General features: G+C 42.7%; 1 protein-coding gene across 3 annotated transcripts in view; it reads right to left on the bottom strand.

Moving 5' to 3' along the window:
* The window catches only part of YWHAE (tyrosine 3-monooxygenase/tryptophan 5-monooxygenase activation protein epsilon), a 54,375-nt gene extending 37,190 nt beyond the window's left edge, over nucleotides 1-17,185 (bottom strand). Inside the window, exon 1 of one of the 3 annotated variants that reach the window (XM_043583502.1) lies at nucleotides 16,967-17,185. In XM_043583502.1, the coding sequence (XP_043439437.1) occupies nucleotides 16,967-17,030 (64 nt within the window). In that variant the 5' untranslated portion in view covers nucleotides 17,031-17,185. The remainder of the gene's footprint in view (nucleotides 1-16,966) is intronic. The other 2 variants (XM_043583505.1, XM_043583504.1) reach the window with 2 other exon arrangements.
* Nucleotides 17,186-20,517: the final 3,332 nt, after the last annotated feature.

Below are 20,517 nucleotides of genomic sequence, written 5' to 3'. Positions count from 1 at the left end.
AAGTAAAGACAAAATGACTAAAGAAATATGCTGGCAAATAACATCCTGAATGGAGGAAAACTAAATCAAGAAAGTCATAAGTTGCAGCAATGACGAATAAAAGACAAAGGCATAAAGGACCATGTTAATGGTTATCTGTTAACTGTCAGGAAGAGGAAAAACCAACTTAACAGCAAATAGTCTAGAGAAAAAAACCAACGTCTCCTGTGGCCGTTCCCCAGTGCCCCCAAATTACATGCCTTACAAATCACACACTGAAAAGATACATAAAGAAAAAGAAAAGGGGCACCTGGGTGACTCAGTTGTTGAGAATAGACTCTTGACTTCTGCTCAGGTTACGATCCCAGGGTCGTGGGATCGAGCCCCGAGTCAGGCTCTGCACTCAACACGGAGCCTGTTTGGAATTCCCTCTGCCCCTCTCCCCATCTCGCTCTCTCAAACTGAAAAATAAAGAATAAAAAGAAAAAGAAAGAAAAAGGAAAACAGAGGGCCGTATTACTGTCTCATTAAGTTCCTACAGCTTCTTTCCTATCCAGCCCTTTATAAAGTGTTAGTCTAGCAAGAGGTTACAAACAGTAGTTATTTTTCTTATGCTCAGCATTGTTTTATTTGTTCTATTCCTTGATTAAATAACAGTTGAGGGCACCTGGGTGGTTCAGTCTGTTAAGCACCCGACTTCCTCTCAGGTCATGATCTCTCAGTTAGTGAGTTCAAGCCCCATATGCAGCTCCCGTGCTGACAGCTTGGAGCCTGGAGCCTGCTTCAGATTCTGTCTCCCTCTCTCTCTGCTCCTCCCCTGCTTGCCCTCAGTCTGTCACTCTCAAAAACAAACAAACAAAAAAAATTTTCTTAAGTAACATTTGAACATATTCAATGGCCATATTAAAAAGCAGAAGGTTGGTGGTGGTGCCTGGGTGGCTCAATCAGTGAAGCGTTCAACTTCGGCTCAGGTCATGATCTCACGGTTTGTGGGTTCAAGCCCTGCATCCGGCTCTGTGCTGACAGCTCAGAGCCTGGAGCCTGCTTGGGATTCTGTGTCTCTCTCTCTCTCTCTCTCTCTCTCTCTCTCTCTGCCCCTCCCCTACTCACACTCTCTCTCAAAAATAAATACTAAAAAAAATTTTTTTTTAAAAAAGTAGAAGGCTGAACAATAAGTCAAGGGTTTGTTAGATTCCAAAGCTAGAAAGAAACACAAGAATCTCACAATGAGGGAGGGGAAAGAGGGAGGATATCAGTTCTTTAAAATAAATATAGAATTATAAGAAAAATTCCACATTTATAAATGGGATTCTACTGGCTACAGGTGAGGAACCTATTACTACCGTATAATCTAATAAATCCGAACATTTTCTTATAACTGTATCAAGACCAATTCTCTTCTAGAAAGAAAAGTGAGCATAGTGGCCTTTTCCATTCTCTTCATGCAAACAACTAGCAAAAAAAAAAAAAAAAAAAAACCAACAATGGGGGTGGGGGATAAATCCCAAGGCACCTAGCTGGCTCAATCACACTTAAGCATCCAATTCCTGGTTTCAGCTCAGGTTATGATCTCATGATACTTGAGTGTGAACCCCTCGTCTGGCTCCATGCTTACAGCACAGGGCCTGCTTGGGATTCCCCCTCCCTCCCTCTCTCTCTCTCCCTCTCTCTCTCTGTCTCCCTCTCCCTCTCTCCCTCCCTCCCTCCCCCCCTCTCTCCCCTTCCCCTGCTCGTGCTCTCTCAAGATAGTAAGAAAACTTTAAGAAAAAAATGTTTTAATAAAAAAAGGGTAAATTCCACTCATTTTGTTTGAGGGAGGGGGAAAATGTTTGCCACCCTTCCTCCAAAATTTTCTAAATTTATCTGCAGTACCTATGTTGCACAGTTCCAGAAGTTATACTATCCAGTGACCTTTAAAATGTTGCATTAAAAGAACCGCAAACAGGGATGCCTGGGTGGCTCAGTCAGTTAAGTGTCCGACTTCAGCTGAAGTCATGATCTCATGGTTCCTGGGTTCGAGCCCCTGCATCAGGTTCTGTGCTCAGAGCCTGGAGCGTGCTTCAGATTCTGTCTCCCTCTCTCTCTCTGCCCCTCCCCCGCTTGTGCTCTGTCTCTAAAATAAACATTAAAAACAAACAAACAAAAAGCTGCAAACAGCAAATTTGAATCTATTATTGAGAGAAAAAAAGACCTAGAAAATTAAAATAGGTAAAATCTATTTAAGTACGTACAAAAAGCAAAAACTACCTCAGAAAATATTCATGTACAATACCTCAGTAATCCTGGTACTTCCTTAAAACTTGATGCCTCTTTGGGTATATTAAGAGCTCACCTTCCAGACCTTCCAACCACCACTTAACTTAGGTTGTGCCATATGAAATGATCATTTTTACAGGTGAAAAATGATTGAAATTGAGGTACAAACTGCCAATTATAAAATAAATAAGTCATGGGGCACCTGTGTGGCTCAGTTGATTTCTGCTCAGGTCATGAGCTCGGGGTCATGAAATCAAGCCCAGCGTCGGGCTCCTGTCCCTCCCTCTCCCTCTGTCCTTTGCTTATATGCATGAGTATGCTCACTCTCTCAAATAAAAACAAAAAGGGGTGGGGGGGGGAGCCTGGGTGGCTCAGTCAGTTAAGCGTTTGACTTCGACTCAGGTCATGATCTCGCAGTTTGTGGGTTCAAGACCCATGTTGGGCTCTGTGCTGACAGATCAGAGCCTGGAGCCTGCTTCGGATTCTGTGTCTCCCTCGCTCTCTGCCCGCCCCCCCTTGCTCTGTGTCTCAAATAAACATTTAAAAAAACTGTAAAATAAATAAGTCACAATGCTATAAAATACATACAGCATAAGAAATACTGTCAATAATATAACTTGGTATGGTGACAAACTACACTTATTGTGGTGAGCACTGCACAATGTATAGAATTACTGAATCACAACGTTGTACACCCAAACTAGTATCCCATGCATGTTCACTATACTTCAACTAAAAATTGACTGAAATTGGCAATTTCATATAGTTCAACCTCATAATTCATTCAACACAAGCAGAAATATAAATGCAAATTTGTCCTCCCTGGGCTTGGACCTAGTTTGCGGTGACAAGGCTACACGCACCAACAAAGACGGAATTGTCAATAAACATGGGACATGTTATGGTGCCTCCCTCAGGAAAATGGTGAAGACTGAAATAAGCCAGCACATGGGGCGCCTGGGTGGCTCAGTTGGTTGAGCGTCCAACTCCGGCTTGAGCCATAATCTCACATTCGTGGGTTCAAGCCCCACATCAGGCTCTGTGCTGACAGCTTGAAGCCTGGAGCCTGCTTTGGATTCCTTGTCTCCCTCTCTTTCTCTGCCTTTCCCCTGCGTGCACTCTGTCTCTCTCTCTCTCAAAATATAAAAATAAAAAACATTAAAAAAAAGTTTTGGGGACGGGTGCCTGGGTGGCTCAGTCAGTTGAGTGCCTGTCAGTTGTGCTTCAGATTCTGTGTCTCCCTTGTTCTCTGCCCCTCTCCCGCTCACGCTGTCTCTCCCGCTCTCTCTGCTCCTACCCCGCTTGCACTCTGGTCTCTCAAAAATATAATATATTTTTTAAAAAGAAACAATCCAGCACACAAGTACACTTCCTCCTTGTGTGGCAAAACCAAGATGAAAAGATGAGCTGTGGGGATCTGGCATTGTGGTTCCTGCATGCAAACCATAGCGAGCGGGTGGTGCCTGGAACTACAACACCACGTCTGCTGTCACAGCAAAGTCAGTCATGAGAAGACTGAAGGAGTTGAAAGAAGCTCCACCATTTGAAATATTGCTAGCCTATAATAAATGGGGCAATTTATACAACAAAATTTAAATAAATAATTTATGTAGAAATGCAAATTTTGAGAATGGAAGTTTTCTATTCAATGAAATCAGTAGCTAAGTTGGCTGGATCAAAAAACCAAAGTTGTAGATGTAATCTAGATCTGAATTTAGATTCATTTCCTAGCTCTCCATCCACTTGTCACAAGGCAAAGATTTTAAAAGTTGCAGGGGTGCCTGGGTGGCTCAGAAGCGTGAAACTTCGGCTCAGGTAAGGATCTCAGTTTGTGGGTTCGAGCCCTGCCTCAGGCTCTGTGTTGACAGCTCAGAGCCTGGAGCCTGCTTCCGATTCTGTCTCATTCTGTCTCATTCTCTCTCTGCCCCTCCCCCACTCACTCTCTGTATCTCAAAAATAAATGCAAAAAAAAAAAAATTTTTTTTTTTTTAATAAGCTGCAGCCTCAGAACCCCCAGCTGAGCTTCTGACTTCAGCTCAGGTCATGATCTCACAGTTTGTGAGTTCGAGCCCTGCATCAGGGTCTCTGCTGTCAGTATGGAAGCTGGCCTCCAATCCTCTGTTTCCCTCTCTTTGCCCCTCCCCTGCTTGCACTCACTCTCCTCAAAAATAAACATTTAAATATATACAACAAATAAATAAATAAATAAACAAAATAAGTAGTTTCAGCCTGCAAATTCATAAAATAACTTTCAGAAAAGAAATCTCTCAGGGTGCCTGGGTGGCTCAGTTGGTTGAGTGTCACACTCTTGATTCTGGCTTGGCTCGTGATCCCAGCCAGGGTCGTGGATCTGGAGCCTGCTTAAGATTCTCTCTCGGGGTGTCTGGGGTGGCTCAGTCAGTTAAGCGTCCAACTTTGATTTCGGCTCAGAACAGGATCTCCTAGCTTGTGAGACTGCCCCTTGTTGGGCTCTGCGGACAGCAGGAAGCTGGCTAGGGATGCTCTCTGCCCCTCCCCCCACTCACTGTCTCTCTCACAGACACACATGTGCACTCTCTCTCTCCCTCAAAATAAATAATACATTTAAAAAGGTTAAAAAAAAAGAAAGAAAAGTCTCTCTCCCCACTAGCTCGCACACATACTCATAAATACTAAAAAAATAAAGTAAAATCTCTCATTATACAGATGATAAAAACAGGCCTTGAAAGTAACCATGTCTCAAGAGAGTGATCCACATAAAATCTGAAACGTGGGGCGCCTGGGTGGCGCAGTCGGTTAAGCGTCTGACTTCAGCCAGGTCACGATCTCGCGGTCCGTGAGTTCGAGCCCCGCGTCAGGCTCTGGGCTGATGGCTCAGAGCCTGGAGCCTGTTTCCGATTCTGTGTCCCCCTCTCTCTCTGCCCCTCCCCCGTTCATGCTCTGTCTCTCTCTGTCCCAGAAATAAATAAACGTTGAAAAAAAAAAAATTAAAAAAAAAATCTGAAACGTAACAAACCTCCCCCTAAATTTAGTGACTTCTTGTCCAGTGCTTGTTCTACTATCTCTTGTTGCCTCTCCACTGGAAAATATACTCGACCTCCACACCCCTGTCTCCTTCCTATGAAAGAAAATGCTAGGGGCGCCCAGGGTGGCTCAGAAAAGTTAAACATCCAACTCTTGGTTTCTGCTCAGGTCATAATCTCACAACTAGTGGGTTTGAGCCCACCATCAGGCTCTGCACTGGCAGCTCGGGGCCTGCTTGGGATTATCCCTCTTTCTCTCTGCCCCTCCCCAACTCACGCGCAGGCACTCTCAAAATTAAACAAACTTTTTTTAAATTTTTTACAAAGGGGCGCCTGGGTGGCTCAGTCAGTTGGATGTCCAACTCTTGATCTCAGCTCAGGTCATGATCTCACGGTTCGTGGGTTTGAGTCCCACTTTGGGAGAGCCTGCTTGGGATTCTGTCTCTCCCTCTCTCTGCCCCTCCCCCACTCTCCCTCTCAAAAGAAAAAAAATGTTAAACAGAGAAATTAAGTCAAAAGACTCTTCAAAGGAACTTCTAAGTTACAAAATTAAAATCTATGGAACAGAAATAAGAGCTTCAAGGAGACTGGACTAATGTTTACATACAAGCACAGAAGCTATGAGCCTGGGAGTGCAACATCCATCCCAGTGATGTTACCTATTTACTGCCACCTTTCCTAATGTTCTTAATCCTTACCTGTAAAATAAGTGGTATATCTACTTTGCAGGGTTTTTTTTTTTTTTGAGGATTGAGAGAAATAATAAGTACCTGGCATAATTAATAGATGTTATTATAGAATTTTATTATCACAGAGTCAATGAAAACTTTTTAAAGCTTTTCAGTTTGTTAGCACTACTTGACAACTGCAGTCAATAAAGTACATTTGTAGTTTTCTAGTCCTTGATCCAGGACAGGGACCAGCAATAGATATGGTGCCTTTATTAAACATCACTGTTGTTACTAACTCAAATTAACTCAATTACACATACTAACAGAAGAAATAATTCTAAAAACGTTTATACATTCACTGCAATATAAACTCCTTGAAGAGACCCTTTGTCTATTTTGTTTAATGATGAATCCCAAGTGTCTAGAACAGTGCCTGGTACATAGTTGGATCTCATTATGTATTTGTCAAATGCCTTTGGAACTTACTTTTAACACTCTGAATACTAAAGGCTTTCAAAACACAATAATCTTGACATTCAAGTACAATTTTTTTCTTCTTGTACCAGCCTAAAGAGAAGCACCTCTCACTCTAGAATTAACTATCTTCCCTAGAAACAGGCAAAAAAAAAAAAAAATCTTGTGTAAGCCTTCTAAAGAACTTTAAAACATTCCCAACTAGCTCCTGTTAGGTAGAAACAGGACAACCTTGGGGTACCTGGGTAGCACAGTGTGTTAAGCGTCAGGACTCCTGGTCTCAGCTCGGATCATGATCTCACTGAGCCCAGCACCGGGCTCTGCACCGCTGGCACGGAGCCTGCTTGGGATTCTCTCTTCTCTGCCCCTTCCCCACTTGTGCGTTTTCTCTCTCTCTCTCTCTCAAAATAAATTAACTTTAAAAAAAATTTTTGTTTTAAATAGGACAACCTTCTACCCAGATTCTACAATTTTGACTGCAAAGAAGTACCACTCTCATTAGTCTCACGATTGGGGGAAGTGGGAAATTCCCTCTGACTCCATCAAAACAGGAGTTTTCTATTCCAAGAGTTTAAGAGGATATCCCCTCAGGCATCCAAAAATGTTAAGCCTTGGTAGAATCAAAAAAAATGAGGTGCAGAGAAAACAGAGGTAGAAAATAAGAGATTTAAAAAGAAGAGAGAGGGGTGCCTGGGTAGTTCAGTCGGTTAAGCATTCAATTTCAGCTCAGGTCATGATCTCACCAGTTCGTGAGTTCGAGCCCCGCGTCAGGCTCTGTGCTGACAGCTCAGAGCCTGAAGCCTGCTTCAAATTCTATGTCTCCCTCTCTCTCTGCTCCTCCCCCACTCATGCTCTGTCTCTCCTTCAAAAATAAATAAAAACTTAAAAAAAAATTTTTTTTTAATAAAAAGAAAAGAGATTGGCAAGATAAGCGACCTAAGACACTGACATATGGGGAAAAAAGGAAAAAAAAAGGTCAAGGTCTAAATCTTTTGTCATATTTTTGGAGAATTAGAAGACACATTTGTTTTAGACTACATCAGGGAAAAAAAGCACCAAAAATAACCCTTGTACTGATACAGCTTAAAAGAAAGGTTACACCATTCAAATTTATTACTAATTTCATTTATTCTTTTAAGTCTCTGAACAGCCAAGAAACCTTCACCAAAATTTCAGCAGTTTTAAAGCTGTGAGAAAGAAACCTATTCTGCAGATTTTGTATTAATGAATTCCTTTTGGAAATTCTAAAAACAAAGTCATAACTGGGGCGCCTGGGTGGCTCAGTTGGTTAAGCGTCCAACTCTTGATTTCGGCTTAGGTCATGATCTCAGGGCTCAGAAGTTTGAGCCCTCTGTGCTGACAGCATGAAGCCTGCTTGGAATTCTCTCAGCCCCTCCCCCACTCACACACACATGGGCTCTCTCTCAAAATAAACAAACATTTAAAAAATAAAATCATAAATGTCAGTGATATTTCCTAGTCAAAGAACACACAGTGTTTTGAAATTTTCATGATATTCTTTCTCACAAAGTTTTACTACTTAAAACAACACATTATAACAAATAAATACAATGACTAACCACCAAGGTACAAGTAGTATTAATTGGTAGCATTTTATTAATCAGAACCCATTCTCTGCCCAAGGCTTACATTAAGCCTTTAGAATCACATTTCACTAAACTGGTTATAGGTAGTATATACACTATATGTACCTACTATAGATAGTATCAGTATGTTCCTAGTGAGTAATCTTAAGACTGCTAGCAAAAATATTTTAATTCTAAATTATATTTTTATTCTATGGAATCTTTCATTCCAGATCCACATACAACAGGTGTTTTATTTGTCAGAGAGACATGAACATTCTCTTGAATATTAACCTGGAATTAGTATCAAAAGAACTACAGACCAGCTCAACATGGCCAAATTATGTATTATATTGCTTCGGAATAATTTGGACAACCTTCACTTTTAGGATATGCAAATGTTCAGATCTGAGTTACAATTAAGGATTTTCAGAACTAATTTCTCTTTATGCAAATGTAACTTAGAGACTAACACCACCAGAGTACACTTGCTAGGAATAACTCAAAAGAGATAATTCATCTTATAATATGACCAGAGTATATCCACAGCAAAATTTTACTTCATCTTTCACACCGGAAAACAGGAATACTCTGCCCTTTAATGAACCCATAATTTCATAACCCTGTAAATTAGCAGGCAAGGCAAGTAATCATTAATTGCCCTTCTACAGACAAGGAATGCAAGGGTTCCAAGGCCTTTGCACTATACCACATCTGCCAAAATATGAAAATAGTCATAAATTTCAATGCAACGTGTCTCTTTGAAATTTCACAAATGAAAGTTAAACATATTTCATATTGCTTTAGGTGGATAAAATCCTGACCTGATCACAAATCAAGCTTACCAATGACAGATCTGCCCAGCTGTTGTGCTCAATCGCTGGAAGAAGGGCTACAAACTGAAGATTAAATTTAAAACAAGATAAACCAGGATCATGGTCATGTTTTCTAAACTAAACAATTCAGTGTTCTAAACAATGGTCATAACAAGGTATGGGGTTAGACTATAGAAGCATACTTGGGGAAAATCTTCCAAGCTTAGGACAGACACTGCTACTAACACCTAAGTCAAGTATTTTTAAAGACTTTTTAATGTTTTTTTTTTTGGGGGGGGGGGAGGAAGAGAGAGATGGAGAGATAGAGAACAAGCGGGGGGGGGGGGGGGCAGAGAGAGAGAGACAGGATCCAAAGCAGGTTCTGAGCTGACACAAACTGACATCATGACCTGAGCTTAACCACTGCATTCATCAAAAACACAGATCTACTCAAGACAGACAGACATAAAACTAACATATTTGGCTTTGACACTATCAGTCAGGTCCACCGGTTGGTGGTTTGTATGAATCTAAATGAGATGAGTAAGAACAAATGGTCTTAAGCACAATAACCGTAAGGCAAGTTTGCATCTCCGAACAATCCTAGTTTATGCTTATGGTCTTAGCACTATTATGAATTGCTACCCCTTCGTTTCAAGGTATCCTGATTTGAATGATAAATTATGATGGCCCTTTAATTATTATGGCAGTTATAATGACCCAATTATTATGTAGTCTAACATGAATATTTAGTTAATGTGTTCAAACCACAGAATTATGTTGGCAAACCAATTTGCTGTTAACTGACCATTTCAGAAACAGTATACGTTAACTTTTTGCTACTGTTCCTCACTACCCCTTAATGGATTCTGTATGACAGCTCTCTAGGCTAGTATTTGGAACAACATTTGCAAATCATTTGTCAACCTCTCCCCCTCCTAAAAGTGTTATGACTAAATCATTAACTTAAAGGTTGCATCCATCAAGACAAAAGGGGGGGTGGACAGAGGTTTTAAATAAAAGCAATTTGCAGAAATGACTGGCCATACCTCAGCAGACTCTACAAACCAAGGAAACCAAGGAAACTGTATGCAAACACACATTTTGAGATTACCTAAAATCCCTCATTCTAACTTCATTCACTGTGCCTTAAAATGAGATTTTTTTTAAGTTTATTAATTTTTTTTAATAATCTCTCCACCCAATGTGGGGCTCAAACTCATGACCCCAAGATCAAGAATCGCACACTATGGGGCACCTGCGTGGCTTACTGGGTTAAGCGTTTAAGAATTCGGGGCACCTGGGTGGCGCAGTCGGTTAAGCGTCCGACTTCAGCCAGGTCACGATCTCGCGGTCCGTGAGTTCGAGCCCCGCGTCGGGCTCTGGGCCGATGGCTCAGAGCCTGGAGCCTGTTTCCGATTCTGTGTCTCCCTCTCTCTCTGCCCCTCCCCCGTTCATGCTCTGTCTCTCTCTGTCCCAAAAATAAATAAAAAAACGTTGAAAAAAAAATTTAAAAAGAATCCAACTTCGGCTCAGGTCACGATCTCACGGTTTGTGGGTTCGAGCCCCACGTCGGGCTCTGTGCTGACAGCTCAGAGACTGGGGCCTGCTTCAGATTCTGTGTCTCCCTCTCCCTCAAAAATAAATAAACGTTGGGGAGCCTGGATGGCTCAGTCAGTTAAGCGACCCACTTCAGCTCAGGTCATGATCTCACGATTCGTGGGTTAGAGCTCCATATCGGGCTCTGTGCTGACAGCTCAGAGCCAGAAGCCTGCTTCAGATTCTGTGTCTCCCTCTCTCTGCCCCTCCCTCTCTCTCAAAAATAAACATCAAAAAATATTTTTAATAAGTAAATGTTAAAAAAAATTAAAGAATCGCATGCTTTTCGGACTGAGCCAGAGAGGTGTCCTAAGATGGAATTGTTTTGAAAACACGAGGTTTCTTTAGAAAAGCGTGAAGGTGTTTTATCTACTATTTATGACAGATGCAAGTCAAGCCCCAATACACATTATTTGAACTACTAAAAAAGTAAGTATACAGCATTCCCAGCTTACTACCTTAATTAGTTACACATAGGTCTCTTTTGTGGCTTAGGAGTGGCTTAGAAGAAATAAGAGTACTGGTCTAAAGGTCAGCAGACAAGTTCTGGCTTTGCCATTTACTAGCCAACCAGTCATGTGGTAGAGAAAAAAAAAAAAAACATTAAATCTCAAATTCACTTTCCTGAACCATAAAATGGAAGCAACATTATCTAGTTCACTGATACATGATATAAGTAAAAAAGTTTGTGAAAGAGGTTTGTGAAATGTGAAATTCTAGATAAATGTGTTCTATAAAGTCTAGAAGTTTAGCCTTTACCCTACTCCTGTCATTGCTGTTTAAATACACACTCGTCTTAAATATAAAGTAAAAAAAAAAAAAAAAATTGCTGCAAAATTAGCCTTACAGCCTTCTTTTTTAAAAATTATGCTTTGGGTTAGGGGCGCCTGGGTGGCTCAGATGAGCGTCTGACTTCGGCTCAGGTCATGATCTCACGTTTCATGGGTTTGAGCCCAGAGTCGGGCTCTGTGCTGACAGCTCAGAGCCCGGAGCCTGTTTCACATTGTGTCTCCCCCTCTCTCTGCCCCTCCCCTGTTCACGCTCTGTCTCTCAATAATAAATAAACGTTAAAAAAATTTAAAAAAAAAATGCTTTGGGTGGCTCAGTTGGCTAAGCATCTGACTTCAGCTCAGATCATGATCTCGGAGTTCGTGAGTTTGGCCCCACACAGAGCCTGGAGCTTGCTTCCGATTCTGTGTCTGCCCCATCACTGCTCATGCACTCTCTCAAAAAAAAAAAAAAAAAAAAAAAAAAAATTTTTTTTTTTTTTTAAATTATGCTTTTGGGGGCATCTCAATGGCTCAGTCAGTTAAGTTTCCGACTTCGGCTCAGGTCATGATGTGGCTTCTCATGAGTTCCAGTGCCCCATCAGGCTCTAAGCTGACAGCTTGGAGACCGCGTCTCCCTCTCAGTCTCTGCCCCTCCCCCGGTCACATTCTCTCTCCCCAAAGTAAACATTAAAAAAATTAAAATAAATAAATAAATAAATCATCAAAACTTTTTTAAAAATTATGCTTTTGGGGCATCTGGGTGGCTCAGTGGGTTAAGCGTCTGACTTCAGTTCAGGTCATGATCTCGCAGTTTGTGAATTCGAGCCCCACACTGGGCTGTCAGCAGAGCCTGCTTCAGATCCTCTGTTCCCCCCCCCGCCCCTCCCCCACTTGTTCTCTATCAAAATAAATAAACTTTAAAAAATGAAGAAAAAAAGTTTTTTTAATTATGCTTTCAGGGGTACCTGGGTGGCTCAGTTGGGTTAAGTGTCCAACTCTTGATAACAGCTCAGGTCACGATCTCACGGTTTCCTGAGCTCAAGCTCCATGTCAGGCTCTGTGCTAAGCCTGCTTAGGATTCTGTCTCTCCCTTTTTCTGCATCCGTGCTCTCTCAAAATAAATAAATTTTAAGAAAATAAAAATAGGGGCGCCTGGGTGGCTCAGTTGGTTAAGCGTCCAACTTCGGCTCAGGTCATCATCTCACAGTCCGTGAGTTCGAGCCCCGCATCAGGCTCTGTGCTGCTATCAGCTCAGAGCCTGGAGCTTGCTTCGGATTCTGTGTCTCCCCCTCTCTCTGCCCCTCCCCCATTCACGCTGTTTCTGTCTCAAAAAAATGAATAAACATTAAAAAAAATTGTTTTAAAGAAAATAAAAATAATGTTCTCAGATCATCTTCTTAAAGTATTGGTAACTCATTTGTAAAATTAGATACATTAAGTTACCAGACCGAAATTTCACTTTCTATATTTCACTTGCTATATATACCAGGTTAAAGTCCAGGAGTTTTAAATATTTCATATTCCTTTGAACAAGCTTATTAGACAATTATGAAAACTCTGCTTGTTTGCACAGACTCTCAACGTGTTTGTACTTACTGAATCCAAATTTTGCTCAGATTATGTGTTCTAGACCATACTAGAATTCAAATTGAGACCTTTTCAAATAAAGGTGAAAAGGATGCCTAGGAATGTCCGCAATAGTAAGAATTTACTCCCATCATCTCAAATTACAATGATTTCATTATATTCCATAGTTTGGGAAGCCAACAAAATAAACTGAAATTTGCCCACTGTGCACAATACTGTACAAAAGCCTAAAGTAGGGGTGACTGGCTGGTTCAGTTGGTGGGGCATGCGACTCTTGATCTTGGGGTCATGAATTCCTGCCCCATGTGGGGTGTACAGTTTACTTAAACAAAAAAGTATTTTAAATGTTAAAGTAAACACAAAAGAGCATCCGATTTAATTAAATATGAAGGCTAGGGCACCTGGGTGGCTCAGTCAGTTAAGCATCTGACTTCGGCTCAGGTCATCTTATGGTCCGTGAGTTCAAGCCCCTTAGCTGGACTCTGTGAAGACAGCTGGGAACCTGAAGCCTGCTTCAGATTCTGTGTCTCCCCCACTCTCTCTGCCCCTCCCCCACCTGGAGCCTGCTTCAGATTATGTGCCCCCCCCACCCCTCCCCATTTGGGCTCTCGCTCGCTCTTGAAAATAAACATTCAAAAAAAATTGTTTTAATTTTTTTAATGTTTATTTATTTTTGAGACAGAGAGAGAGAGCATGAACGGGGGAGAGGCAGAGAGAGAAGACGACACAGAATCTGAAGCAGGATCCAGGCTCTGAGTTATCAGCACAGAGCCCGATGCGGGGGCTCGAACTCACAGACTGTGAGATCATGACCTGAGCCGAAGTCGGAGGCTCAACCGACTGAGCCACCCAGGCGCCCCACAAAAAAAAAAAAAAAAAAAAAAAATTTGTTTTAAAATTAAGGCTAAAGGTTACCTGTAGAAGGGATTTTTTTAATTGCGTTATCCAATTCTGCTTATATTTAGGCAGGGGAAAAAAACATTCAATAAAGTTAACTCCCATTAACTGAAATAACAATAATAAAAATTATTATTGCCCTACATAGAATTGATAGTAACCTGCTTTAAACTCGTTACTAAAGTTACTCTTTATCCGTTTTTCTCTCCCTAACATCTATTAAGGAGTTTATTCACAACATGTTCCCACCTTCACTGACTGTAGAATAAGCTAGAGATGAGGCTCTGGTATTTTAAAAAGGACAGCTCTCAAGTAAATAACTCAGAATAGATGCATTCATTCACACAGAGAATGAATCAGAAGTGACCATCTAAACTTTACCCCTACCCCACAAGGAGCCAATCATCACAGGGAAAAGGTAAGAAAGGACAAAACCAGCAACTACCCCACAAACCCAATGTACTTTATGCTGACCCCTCTACTCTGAAAAATGTGAAAAGCACTTTTTCCGCTTTTATTTTTCCTTTTTTGTACTACTGTGGTTTGTGTATATGGGAATGTTAAGACTTGGTTCAGAAATGCTTAAAGGTAACAGGCTTGCTTAAAACTGCTACAAATGTTAGAAAACCTATGTCTTAGACTACTAAGTGATGCCGTTAGATTTAATCTCCAAGGTGAACACTCCTACCCCAAACTTCAATATTTCCTATCTGCAACCCCCAAGTGTCCTTTTCCTGAACACAGCTTAGCTCTTCCTCCAGTACCATTAAATAATCCATATAAATTGATTCCAATTCCCCAGAATATAATTAAATGATGCTACAAAAAAGTATTAGGTTCAACAGAGTATGCAACCTAACAGATACTGCAGGAACCAGAAAAGCCAGTATTTACTTCCAACCCAAAAACAAATCATTCAAATGCACTTCTTCTACTCCCCACACCACATATTGTTCAGTGACTAAAACTATGAGGAATTTTTGTCACCACAAAACTGAATTATTGCATTCAACAAAGGAGTGGACACAGGTAGAGGCTGCTTCCTGATGACTGCTTTCTTCTTCTTCCCAATGAATTCCTCCCTATCTTGTGCCCCAACAGTCACAGGAGTTCCTTCCCACCTGGTAGATCCTATTTCCTTCCCCCTTTATATCCTGAAGCAGACACTTAACGTTTAAATAACTTAATGAAGTGGCTCTCTCTAGATAACACTATGTTCAATAACCAACAGGGCTTTGGTTAAAAGTCCTCACCACCCAGCTCCAATATTATCACTAAACCATCACTTGCTTGGAAGCTACAATCATGAGCTTCCAAAACCAGTTTTAAAACAAATTAAAAACAAAAAGCTTCTTCCACACCCTTTTTGGTTTTGGCAAAACCTAAATCCTAACTTGAGAATTTGGGCCTAAATCCTTACAGACCAGAGAGCATTCAAATATAATTTCAAGTTTCCCCCCAAGGACACTAATAGATTGAGAGGAACCTATCTGGTGCCTAAGGGGGATGAAGAAAAACTTCCACAAGGAGCACACCTACATTGTTTCACTTTTAAACACGGAAATAAAGACAAATCTGACCTTGAGCTGTACTTCCCCATCTTATTTCCCTCTCCCTCCAACAAAAACCTTGTTCAATACAAATAGGTATGTAAGAATTTACGAAATGCAACTGGAGTTCCTGACCTTTTCTAATTTTCAAATTCTTGAATCCTAATATATGATGATATACTGAGACTACCCCTGAGGCTATTCACATGACCAACCTGGCATTCAAGGAAAGCATGGGCCCTACATAACATTTTGAAAAATAAGTGGCTTCAGTAATTATGAAAAAATCTGAAGATCAATGGTTGTTTCCAACCTTGTCTCACCCCTGAACAGAATTAAAACCACAGAAACCACATATAAAGTTTTTTGTTTTTATAATACTACAGTTTAACGGATGTGGGGTAATTCAAGTTACCTAGGTCCAAAATGGAGGAGGTAAGGGCAATTTTAAAGAGCAGCACCCTTTAACGACTAAACAGACACAATGGACATTTCGATCAAGTTCTAAAAAAATGACTCAAGAACCTTTAGGGGCAAAGGAGCAATGAACAAAGAACTGTTCACATCTGTACACAAAGCCATTTCTTTAAAATAGAAAAGAGAAAATACGATCTGCTGGGATGCCCTATGTTCAAAATCCAATAACCAAACCCTCAGCTGAGGGCTTCGGGTAGGTTACGACCTCCCCATTAAATACAAACACGCATTCCAAGCCGGGGGAGTCAACCAAAATACAGTTATTAAACGTTATTTGAAATAACTTTATTTTCCAACAGGTCTTTTCGTTTGTCATAATGGTAACTGTAAACAGTAAAGTCATCATTTTTACAAACTGGTAAACTGAGGCACGGGCATTTAAAGGACTAAGAATCATGGTCTCCTTGTTTCCTGTTCAATGCGTTATCCACCAGAACCTGCCCCCCCCCCCGCCGTCCCCAGCTAACGATGCCAGAAAATGATTACAGGAACTTGCGAGTTCTCCAGGATAAGTCCGAGGAAAGGGACCGTGAGCGAGGTTTTTCTAGACCTCCCCAGAAGAAAGCAAGGTTGATTGAACGTAAAGTCTAAAAATCACTCAATACAAGGTGTGCCGGCCTACGGAAAGGAAATCCGATCGCAGCATCTCAGCTGGCCTCCGCTCAAGGATGAACTGCAGTGATTCCCACTCTGTCCTTCCCCACCCCTCACCCAAGAGGGCCCTCCACCACAAACCCAAAGAAGCCCTCCGCTCGCAAGGATTCTCCTTTGTGAGACTCCACAGCCGCCGCCCCACATTGGGCCTCCGGGGAAAAGCCACCGCCCCCACCCGCCATATTTCCCTCAAAGGCGCCCGCGCTGCAGCTCCTGGTGCCACTCTCCCCCATGTGACGGGTGTTTCTTCCCCCATCACCCCACCCAATTGTTCGCCACATCCCAAGATGGCCCAGAGGTTCCCCTGGGGATTGCTCGCGCGGAGACAGCACCCGCCATCTCCTCCCCCTCCCCCGCCCCGGGACTCGCCCTCCCCCCCCCAGCCGCCATTTTACAACCAACTCCTCCACCCTCTCGCCTCGGCCTCCAGGCCCGCGAGTGTCTGCAACTGAGGACGCCAAAGGGGTCAAATTCCTGGGCCTGGAGCCTCCCACCGCTCCGGGAGCCCACAGGCCATTTCCTGCTTCCCGAATCCACGTCCCCGGCCAGGTTCGGAGACGATGCCGCCATTTTGTCTCCTGCTCCCGGCCTCTGTGGGCGGCGGCAGAGGGTCCGAGAATTCCAGCCCCCCGTAACCCCCCCAACTCACCGTCGTATCGCTCAGCCTGCTCGGCCAGCTTCGCCTGGTACACCAGATCCTCCCGATCATCCATAGCGGCAGCGGCTCCGGCAGGGTCTGCGCGACGGATGGAAGCGGATAGTGTCTCCGACTCTCTCAGCCTCTCGCTCCGTGTCTGGGCAGCAAAAATGGCGGCGCCTCAATCCGGGACTTCCGCCTGCGCACGCGGACAACTGCTCAGCTCTATGGCAACCGCTCCCTGGCAACTGGCGCGGGGGGGGGGGGGGGCGGGTCCAGTTGCTCAAAGCCCGAAGAGGCTGGAACCAGCCAGAAGCCCCTCCTCCGTGGGCTCCGCAGGCGTTGGAACGTTGAGGCGGGAACTGCGACGGCTGGGAGAGAGAACTATCCCAAGAGACTGAGAGAAGAGAGAGACAGCGCGAGGGAGGCCGCCTGGACGGCTCCTGAAGCGAGTGAGCGAGGGAGCCTGGGCTGTGACCGAAGGCCGACGCCTGGACGTGCGGGAAGAGAGCCAGAGGCTGTAACGGTTTTTATAATGGCAGGCCTTCCTCACTGAAACCAACTTCTGTCCTACCTGCTCCTGTATTTTTCAGACAAACCCAGTCCTGGGACATTTTCACACCCTTTTGACACCAGGGTTAAGAGTGGGGCTCTGCTATAATTGGTAGGGGAAAGGGGCCTGCAGATTTCACACCTCAACTTCATCCTTGCCTTTTGCAGTCTTTTTCTTCTTCCTTTTTAGTCTTCTTTTTCTCCTTAGACCCACCGTGGATAGGAGAGGGAAGTTGTTAGAGAAATCTGGTCTGGAGTGTAAGGTGCAGAAGAGTGGGACCAATATTAAATCGAGATGGAGGAGGCAGGACTGGGAAAGAACCTGGCCTGTGTTTCTTCCCAATGGATTCCCAGCACCTTGTACTTAATAACATATCGGTTGCATGACTGAAGCTCAGGTCAGAACAAACTCTGTGGTGGGATATGCAATAGATGTGGAATAAAAAGTAGATTGGAAACAAATTATGAAGAGTCTTGTGTGGTAAACTAGGAAGTTTGCACCTTATTCCGTGGGCACAAGGGAGTTATTTTTGATGATTTTACGTGGAGGATGATGCCATCATGGATACACTTTGGAAAGATTAATAGAGATTGCATGGCAGGCCTTGCAGTCCCCATGATCCCAGAACCACCTGCACTGCCCAGCCATGATCAACCCCACCATGTTCTTCCACATCGCTGTGGGTGGGGAGCCATTGGGCCACGACACCTTCCAGCTGTTTGCAGACAAAAGTTCCAAAGACAGCAAGCAAACTTTTGTGCTCTGAGCACAGGGGAGAAAAGATTTGGTTATAAAGATTCCTGCTTTCACAGGATTATTTGGGATTCATGGGCCAGGGTGGTGACTTCCCATGCCAAAATGGCAGTGGTGGCAAGTCCATCTGTGGGGAGAAATCTGATGATGAGAATTTCATCCTGAAGCATACAAGTGTTGGCATCTGTCCATGGCAAGTGCAGGACCCAACACAAAGTTTTTCATCTACATTGCCAAGACTGGATGGCAAGCATGCGGTCTTTTGCAAAGTGAAAGAGAGCATGAGTATTATGGAAGCCATGCAGTGCTTTGGGGCCAGGAATGGCAAGACCAGTAAGAAGATCACCATTGCTGACTGTGGACAAATCTAATAAATTTAACTTGTGTTTTATCTTTTTTGGTTTTGATTTGTGTTTTATCTTAACAACGAGACCATTCATTCTATAGCTCAGGAGAGCACCCCTTCACCCCCATCTGCTCCAAAAATCCCATAATATTTGTGCTCTCACTACAGTTCTATGGGTTCCATATTTTCCTTACTCCTCTCCATGTCTAGCTGGATTCCAAAGTTAAGTTTATGATGATGAGGGGCTCCTGGCTGGCTCAGTAGGAAGGACATGCAACTCTTGATCTTGGATTGTGAGCTAAAGCTCCACACTGTATGTAGAGATTACTCAAAAATAAAAAATCTTTTAAAAAGGTTTATGGGGTGCCTGGGTGGCTCAGTCAGTTAAGCTTCCGACTCTTGATTTTGGCTCAGGTCATGATCTCACAGTTCATGAGTTCAAGCCCCACATCAGGCTCTGTGCTGCCATTGCCAATCCTGCTTGGGATTCTGTATCCTTCCCTCTCTCTGCCCCTCCTCCGCTCACTCTCTCTCACTCTCTCTCAAAATAAATAAAAATAAATTTCAAAAATAAGTTTATGAGGGGTGCCTGGGTGACTCCGTCGGTAAAGCATCCAACTTGGGCTCAGGTCATGATCTCATGGTTTGTGAGTTTGAGCCCCACATCAGGCTCTCTGCTGTCAGCACAGAGCCCACTTCAGATCCTCTGTTCTCCTCTGTCTCTGCCCCCTCTCCCCGGCTCATTCTTCCTCTCTCTCTCTCAAAATAAAAACTTAAACAAATTTTTTAAAACATAACTTTATGATTATGAAATAAAAATTAAAACAAGGTTGCACAGCTGTGATTAAAGAAAGGCTACAATAATACAGGTAAGAGTAATAGATGGGTGCAGTAAAAATAGGAAGGAAAGGACAGATAGAAATAGTCCTGCAGAGAAAAGCCTCAAGAGTTCATAGCTGGGGGCACCTGGCTGGCTCAGTTGGTAGAGAATGCAACTCTTGACCTCAGGGTTGTGAGTTTGAGCCCCACATTGAGTGTAGAGATTACTTAAAAATAAGATTTAAAAAAAAAAAAAGTTTGTAGCTGTTTGGATGTGATTTTGTGAAGAGGAAAAAAAATTAAAATTGACGGGTAGGGAAAGCTGCTGACGGAATGAACAGAACATAAATGAACAGAGACGTGACGGAATGAACAGAGACAGGAATTCCTTTTTGTACATGTTCTAAGGTTCTCACAGATCATCAGGTAAAAATTACCAGCATGGAATTGGGAGGCTGCCACGGAAGCAACTAGAGAATGTGTGCAGCCTTGAAGAAGACCTGCTTTTAAGAGATATTTGAAAGCAGGAGACCCAACGAAAGAGATTGGGTAGCTCCTTATTGCCTTGGAAACGAAGCCCCTTTACACTTTAAACATACTTATCAGGGGCACGCCTGGGGGACTCAGTCAGGTAAGCCTCTGACTATTGATTTCTGCTCAGGTCCTGATCCCAGGGTCGTGAAATCAAGCCCCGAGTTGATCTACACACTGAGCTTGAAGCCTCATGCTTAAGATTCTCTCTCTCTCTCCCTCTGCCCTTCCTTCCATCTCTTTCTCTCTCTAAAAAAAAAAATAAAAATAAAAACCAAACAAACAAAAAAAACAACTTATCAATCTTAATTGTAAACGTGAAAATCAAAAAGACCTACTAGGTTCCAGTCCCAATTCTGTAAATAAATAAACATGTGACCTTCAGCAAACATCATGTTCTTCTGTAAGTTAAGGAACTGGAGATCGGATGATAGGCCACAAAAGCAGTCTTTTTGTTTTTGTTTTTTTGGGTTTTTTTGTCGTTTTTTTAAACATTTTTTTATTTATTTCTGAGACAGGGAGAGACAGAGCATGAACAGGGGAGGGTCAGAGAGGGAGACA

This window comes from Prionailurus bengalensis, chromosome E1, assembly GCF_016509475.1.
Source record: "Prionailurus bengalensis isolate Pbe53 chromosome E1, Fcat_Pben_1.1_paternal_pri, whole genome shotgun sequence".
In the NCBI taxonomy this organism is placed as follows: Eukaryota; Metazoa; Chordata; class Mammalia; order Carnivora; family Felidae; genus Prionailurus; species Prionailurus bengalensis.
Note: the sequence above shows the minus strand (reverse complement) of the source record. Positions and strands in the feature narration are given on the sequence as shown.